Genomic DNA, 7,379 nt, shown 5'->3' on the forward strand with positions numbered 1-7,379 from the left:
TAAAAAGCGACAGCTGTCAATTTGAGAACACCTTTCATTAACGGAAAAAATCTGCCATCTGACTGCGAAGCCGCGCAAGGGGTTGGGGTCAGATGAGTTTACCATCATCTGGATGAGGGCAGATGGCCTAATAACCACCAGGAGCAAACAATGCCCGTTGCGTATGTCTCATTTACTTCGCCAGGCGAGAAATCAGAGGAAGTTCCCATAAGAAAACAGTCGCACTGGTTCCTCAAGGGTGGCGGGGCTTCCGCAAGGGGTTGCGACAGGTGGAAAATTCGTTTTAAGTCGCACTCGGTTGCCCCGCCAAGGGGAAAAGTGTCTTGAAGTCGTTTCCGCGTTGTGGGAACCGGGTCGCATTCGTCCGAGAACTGAGAAAATTCACATCGATAGTGGGAAAATCAAGCGCGCCCAAATCGGGTCGTTCGGGAGGCCGTTTGCTCTTGCCTCCTCTTATGTACGTGCACACGTAAAATAACTTTAAGCCGCCGTCGAGCCGATTTACCGGCGGAAAAGACCTTTGTCCCTTTTTGATATGTGTATGCAGACCGACGTCAAAACGTCACCGCAGGGAGCAAAAGGGGATTTTTAGAATCTAAAAAACATGTCGAAATTTCAAGACCGTTTAAAAGTTTATCACTCCTTAATGTCTGCACCGAAAACACCAGAGTTATAAGAATATTTAAACCGCGATGTGACTTCAGTATCAAAAACCAGGGGCGTCCTAGAATAAGTCTGGCAAAAAATATAATATATCGACGTGTTAAAGCATCTTACCGAGTTCGAGACGAAAAAATATCTGGTCCTTCCCTGGAAATCTTGATTTTAAGTCGAAAATTTTACACGTGTTATCTTACATATTTATCCTGTATCAACGTCTCTTACAAACCAGAGACGTCTGTAAATAGGGCCGGAGGGAATATGACAACACGTGTAAGTCGTTCGTTTGCACATTAGCTGAGAGCGCGGTATAGAAACTGCCGCATCGGTAACGTCAAATTGACGTCATTTTGACGTGTAATTGTCGATAGTAATAATAAAATAATAAACTTAGGTCAGGTCCGCGCTCATTTATCTCATTGACCTCATTCTCGCAACAGGTGAATGTGGGGGAAAACCCCGCGCTATGACATTAAAGCGACTTCGTAGCTAGTTGCCCCAGTGCATTTACACGTCAAACTGATGTACGTTTTGACATGTAATTGTTGTTAATTAGATACCGAGTCTAGGTCAGGTTTATGTTTGTTTATTTAATCGGCATTCTTATGAGACGCGAGGTTGGATGAAGCAAGAGGGTCTCCAAGTGCGAACGATTGGTCGTTTTCTACCACGCATTACAATGACCAGGAGTGAGATGGGATGTCTCAAAATCCTACGCCAAGTGTCATGGCTGTATGTCAGTGAAAAGGCACAGGAATTGCAGATGACATTTTTTGACATCAGTCAAAGGCGATTTAAATGACGTTTCTCGGCTTGACAGCGGCTCGCAGTGTCGTTCGTGCTTTCTTAGGTACGAATTTGATTAACGACTTAGTTATCTTATGGCGAAGAAAACTCGTGGAGGATGCTCTAAAAAACTGTCAATTTATTATATACATTACACTATGAAGCGCTAATGCTACCACTCGATTTCGCTGCCACTCGCACTCCTTGCACTGACTCACTCAACTGAGACTCACTCGCCTTAAATAATAATACTTTGAACGTGTACTAAAGTCTTCTTCTACAAGAAGAAATCCTTAAACCTTCCGGCAGTTCCTGCCAAAAATCTCCCCTACGCCCACAACACCGACAAAATCGGTCACACCACCTCTCTCCCGTCCTCCTCCTCCTCCTCCTCCTCCCTAGTGACAAAGTCTTGACTCTCAAGATTCATCAGCTGCAGCAGCTGCCTGCTCCTCACTTTCCTCAAACGGGGCTCGAATTTCTGCGCCAGAAGCGTCCCAGTCAAATCGACCAATCTGGGCAACGTTCCGAACATGCTGCTGGTCAGCGTGTGGACACTAGTTTCGGCCAAGGATATGAACTGCAGACCTTCAGCGCGTTTGAAGCACTTGGAGGATAGATAGTAGAGAGGGTTGTGGTCGAGATGGAGCACCTGCAAGTTGGGCACGAAGGCGAAGTTGATGTCGTAAACGTGGATGATCCTGTTGCGGGAGAGCTGCAGGGACTCGAGGGAAGGGGAGCGCACCAGAGGTCTCTCAGGGTCCAGGACAAGGTTGTTGTAGGCTAAATCTAAGTTCCGCAGAGCGTGGTTGTGCTTGAACGTGTGCGAGTCGAGGGAGGTCAGGTTGTTGTAGGACAGGTCCAGGGTCCTGAGGTGAAAAATACCCCTGAAGGCTGCTGGGTGCACTTGCGAGATGCGATTGTGCGACAGCTGAATCGTGTGCGCCCTCCGGTAGTGGTTGCGGACGAACACGTGGGCGGGCAGCTCTTTCAGCCGGTTGTAGGCGAGATTCAAGCCGCCCACAGAGGGTCTCCCCTCGGGCACCTGTTCCAGGCTCATCTGGACCGCGAAGGTGTTCTCTTCGTTATTCGTCTGCGACCTGCAAGTAAATAAGACGTCAATTATCGACGGGTTATCGCCGCCAGCGTCAGAATCGAGAGTGATAAGTGTTGTGTCCGCCCGGTCAGCGGAATTTTCTCGTGTTCTGTCCACGTGTTTTCCGGTGGGTGAGTTTACCTTTGGGTTGCGGAGCATCCGACGGCCATTAGGACAAGGGCTAGTCTGGTAACGTCCATTTTAAGAGCGAACACACCGCGTCGAACATTTACGCGAGGAACGCGCCGCCAAGTAACTCTTAACTCTCTGAAATGCGTGCTAATTCTCCGACGTACTAATTATAAAACACACTAAATTAATGTAATCGCTGTTTGTTCTTCGAATTTATCTCTTTTATATAACTTTGTTGCACAAGCGAGGATCTGGGTCTCTAACGAGCTGATATACCCGGTGTCCAGCCTGAAACTCGGAGGGCCGTTGCGTGCTGCCCGCTCGACACTCCTACGGAGAAAGGGGGGAACGAAATCAAATAAAATGCTCCAAACCTCCACAAATCACTGCGAGGTCGGGAGGTTATCGGCGATATTCAAATGACAAATCTATTAATACCTCGCCTTTGAGGTCAGCTCTGGTGGAAGCAGACATACAGGGTGCAGTGTTTCGAGCACATTTGTTTAACTTCTGTCAGGACCAAGAGCCAGAACACCCGCGTGTGCACCAACTGGTGCGCTGCAACGTGTAAAATCGAGTTTCTGGATAATATTGGGAAGTTTACTGTTTTTTTTCATTTTTTTGTTTTTTTTTGTTCGGGGGCCACATGCCCTCCGCATAATGGATTTACTGTGCGTCTGTGCCTGAACATGTGCCCGGGCGACCTCGCCTAAAAGAGAAGTCTCAAATGGCTTCGGCTCTCCGTCGCGGCCCCCCGCAGCCCGCCGCGGGCCGATTCCGCTCCACCGGCAGCGCCTAACGCCCGGGCGTCGCGAGGAAAATAGGATTTTACAGAATGAAAGTTGCCCTTGTTGCTCGTCTGTGCGGCTTTTCCCACGCGTTTCGGCGTTCCTCGAGTGAATTTCTTTGAAGAGAAATTTCATCACTCGCACTGACGTCGCCGGAGCGGAACCGTTAACAATGCGATGCGGTTCAGTGAGGAAAACTGCAGAAAAAACGCTCAAGTGTTACGTTCGCATTCGTAATTTCAGGGGGGAACCACCGACGTTTCCGAGCGGACGAGCTAGATCGTCGGGCGATGGCGACTGACCGGGAGTCGCTCGGTGGCCCGCCTCAAAGCGGCCGCGGCAGAAACGCCGAGAGGACCGGGTACGAAGCCGGCACGTCGAGGACGAAGCCGGGTCCCGCGGTCGCCGCAAAATCCACCCTAAAAAGGCAACAATACCGAAAACGGATAATGATATGAGGCTTTGCCGGCAGCTGCCGGCAAAGCCTCAGATGGTCGTAGACCCAGCTCCGAAGGCAGCTTCGGATGCGCCCTCGCGAGCGAGCAGTAGTGCGAGCCGCAAGACAATCACCGAAGGACGTGGGGCCCCCCCCGGGCGTACCTGCGAGGAAGGGAAATCGTCGTCGCGAGGCTGCTCCCTCGGCCGGCGGAGCCGCCGAGCTGCCCCTTTGAAGATTTCGGCTTTCGAGGGTTTCGGACACCCGTCCTGGGTTCCGTGCGTAGCGTTTCGACGACAACTCGAAACGGGGTCGTTCCGTGAGTCATCCACCGCCCGAGTCGCGTTACCAGCTCGAATTTCCCATTTCCAACAGGAAAATCCACGCAGCTGCGGAAACAACGGAATAACGGTGGCCACGTGCCCGCGCACGTGTCCCGTTGTGAAACAAACTCAACCCCCGTTCGCACGGTCCGATCGTCGATTGTTTCGCGAAGGGTGGCTGGTTAAGCGGCATTACTGCATAGATAGCGCATTAATCCCTCTAATCTGGTACGTTACGGATTGTAAACTGACTTTCGTCGAAGGAATCACGGGGCACAATTCCGGGATGCGCTTCCTGGCGCACCTGTGTAAGACGCACCTCTTCCGGACGTGATTATGGGGGGTTCAGGTCTGGCGGGCGCGGGGTCCATCACGGTCGGCGATTCCTTTATCTGACGCATTCAAAGTATCGAACAACTGCGCGTATATGTAATTTCGTTAGGAGCTTTTAATCAAATTGCATTATCGAGTATGGCGGCCAAATGCCGCGCCATGTGTCGCTTTGAATGTTTAACTGACGCTGGCTACGCGAGCCCATCTGGAGGCTTTTTGTTCCTATATCGAGGAGTGCTGATGGCTGACGAGGATTGTTTTTAGCACCAACAAATCTACGCTTATCGGTCCAGATGGCGGGAAATTGCCCGTATGGCTGCGCCTCCCGAAACGGTTTTAATTATACATAAACGCAAATCTGGCATATGTCACTGTATCCTCTCGGTACCACCGAAGAAATCGAAACCGAGCGACCAGTTGTAACGGAACTGCGACCCGTTGATTTCGAACCACCAACACAAGACCCTTCCATTCAAGCAGTCCATTCACTGTTGGCACAATAAAGCCATTCATCCCGACCCCGTATATCTTTCACAAGAATCTTGGATGTGTTCGCTCCGTCAGGGCCGCAAGAAAATGTTGGGTTTTTACCGCACATCCCACCCCTAATTTTGTCATTTTCACGCCCTTTTTCGTTAATTGACGCTTAACAAACGGGTGATACATGTGCGGGGCAATAACGCTAATTGACCGCTAATGGAGGAGAGAAAGAGACACCTGGCGTTGGATGGAGTGAGGATTTCGTCGTAGAAGCGGTCGGAATTGGTAGATTTCGTTGCGAAATTTTCCCTTTCGGCTGCGGTTTTTCTCCAATATCCCTAGGAAACCCCGAGATTTGGGTTCTCTTCGGTGTTCTCTCTCTCTCGCTCTCCCTCTTTCTCCTTCCCTCTTTCTCTTCCTTTCCCGCTCCCAGATGGAATGTCTTCGCTCGAACCAACCTGAACCAGCTTAAACCTCTGCACCCCGTTTGTCTCCTATTTTTTGGACCTGGTAATTAGCATCCAGTTCTTCTCCCTCCCATCGCCCAGCTTCGACGCCATTTCTTCACGTTCCCTACTCGTAAGTGCTTCTACCGTGGCTTTGCCAGAGCATTCTTTATCCAATTTTCTCCGCCCATTCCTTCTTCAATTCGTTTGAACACTGCAAAAGGACCCCCCCCCCCTGCGTCGCAACGAGTTTTTCCGGCTGCGGCAATGAGTTTCTTCAGTTTTCGCCGCGTCCTCCCCGGTTCGTGCCCCCTTTCCGCCCGCACTTTGTCCTCTGTGATCCCAAGAGCTCTGTGCGGGACCACCCAGCGCACGTTTCGACTAATCGAAAGGCCCATTGACGTCTCTAAGGGCCTCACTAGAACAAGCCGGACACTATGGAAATGTCACTTCATTAAAAGCCATTTGGGCCGCTGCGTCATTAATCCCTTGCCCATTTGGGCGCACTAATGGCCCGGACACGTGCCCCGCCGACGTTTCGGCATTACATCCTCAAAGCCGGGGCTTTATTAACTGGCAGGTCACGTGGCTGCGTGACATCAATAAAATCTCCCCCTTTGCTGCACCTCCGGGTCCTGACTCACGAATGTGAGAATCTGCCGTGCGAGCTTGAGGCTTTCCGATTTTCGAGAAGTCACGGCGAGACGCTCCGATAACCTCCCGGACTTCCCTGATCACTTTCGACGAGAGTGAGGCCGACCTCGGACAAGGTTTCGCTCTTTTACGGCGTCATCAGGCCGCTTCGTTCGAGGGGTGTCGAAGAATTGTTGCGAACCGAGACCGAATGGGCCTGTTGACGAACTCGTCGACCTCAAGAGTGCAGCTGCAGCCACAATTTAATCGATGTCTCATTTTTATTACATATTATTATTAATCATCCATTGTTGAGAGCAACAATTAGAATATAAATTATTTATAAACTAACCAAAGAGGAAGTCGTTTGTCTCGTCGTGTTATGGACACTTGACATGCTTGTTGCTGGCTGCAGTTTCAAGACGTTTCATCGGGGATTCCGACAATGAAAGGGTGTTATTGAATTCAATTAACAAATAAACCCCTATGTGTGTAATCTAGGTCTCACGGTGACCCCCCGGCATACGCGCAGCTGTGTAGTGCAAGTGTTCGGGTCTTTTCAATGGAACGATCGGCATCTGTCCCGGGACACTTGGGAAAAAACCGTGCGAGTAGCCCATATCTTTCGGAAAAAAATGGCTGTTTTGTCATGTGAGGACCGAGATAAACCCCAGTGTGACCCAAATGTATAGTCTATGTCGCTATCGCCAATGGCATTCCCGCCTTATCACAGACGTTCACTGCTCGTTCTCGGAATTTAACGAGCATTTCTTTGTATTGAAATGGGAAAAATACTAATTTAGCAGGAAACGCGAGGAGGTGGATTGAACGAAGGAGGCAAAAGGGCGGGTAGAGGGCCCGAGAAGTGGAAAATCGCGGAAATTCGGGGGCCTCGCAAGGGCAACCGTCCTCGAGGGCGAGGCCAAGCACGCGGGGGCGAGTGCGGAAATTTTTGAATATTGATGGTGACCCGCAAAAAACCACTTACGCAACTGGAACACCGGAGGTCCGATGCGACCCGCTGGGCCCGATGGTGAATGCGTAAAATTTGTAATGGGACACCGGGACCCGGTCAACGGCGAGGCGCGAACGCAAGGAAAAAATTTCATGCGGGAAGTGTTCGGAAAATCGCTGGAGACCCGGAAAAAGCCTACGCCGCCGGGGAAACCGGCAGCCATTAGCCCGGAGATCGCCCTATAAATAACAAAAGAGAAACGAGTAAAATTGTTTAAAGCCATTGGCGTAGCGGGGCGCGAATCCAAGGGC

The 7,379-nt window shown here is 50.6% G+C and overlaps 1 protein-coding gene across 3 annotated transcripts; it reads right to left on the minus strand.

The window, feature by feature from the left end:
• Positions 1–1,532: 1,532 nt before the first annotated feature.
• Positions 1,533–3,407, minus strand: LOC136348217 (leucine-rich repeat transmembrane neuronal protein 3-like). Of its 3 annotated transcripts, none has more exons than XR_010733601.1 (3): positions 2,684–3,407; positions 1,623–2,546; positions 1,533–1,569 (listed from the first exon to the last, which is right to left on the minus strand). XR_010733601.1 is itself a non-coding variant. In XM_066298870.1 (3 exons), the coding sequence occupies exons 2-3, from the start codon at positions 2,740–2,742 to the stop codon at positions 1,802–1,804; spliced, it is 804 nt and encodes a 267-aa protein (XP_066154967.1). In that variant the 5' UTR covers positions 2,743–3,004; positions 3,113–3,407; the 3' UTR covers positions 1,566–1,801. The 3 variants fall into 3 exon arrangements, 2 of the variants coding, with proteins under 2 accessions (XP_066154967.1, XP_066154966.1); XM_066298870.1 differs by having other exon boundaries at positions 1,566–2,546; positions 2,684–3,004; positions 3,113–3,407; XM_066298869.1 differs by having other exon boundaries at positions 1,566–2,546.
• Between the last annotated feature and the right edge of the window lie 3,972 nt (positions 3,408–7,379).

The sequence above is a fragment of the Euwallacea fornicatus genome, chromosome 32, assembly GCF_040115645.1.
Source record: "Euwallacea fornicatus isolate EFF26 chromosome 32, ASM4011564v1, whole genome shotgun sequence".
Lineage (NCBI taxonomy): Eukaryota > Metazoa > Arthropoda > Insecta > Coleoptera > Curculionidae > Euwallacea > Euwallacea fornicatus.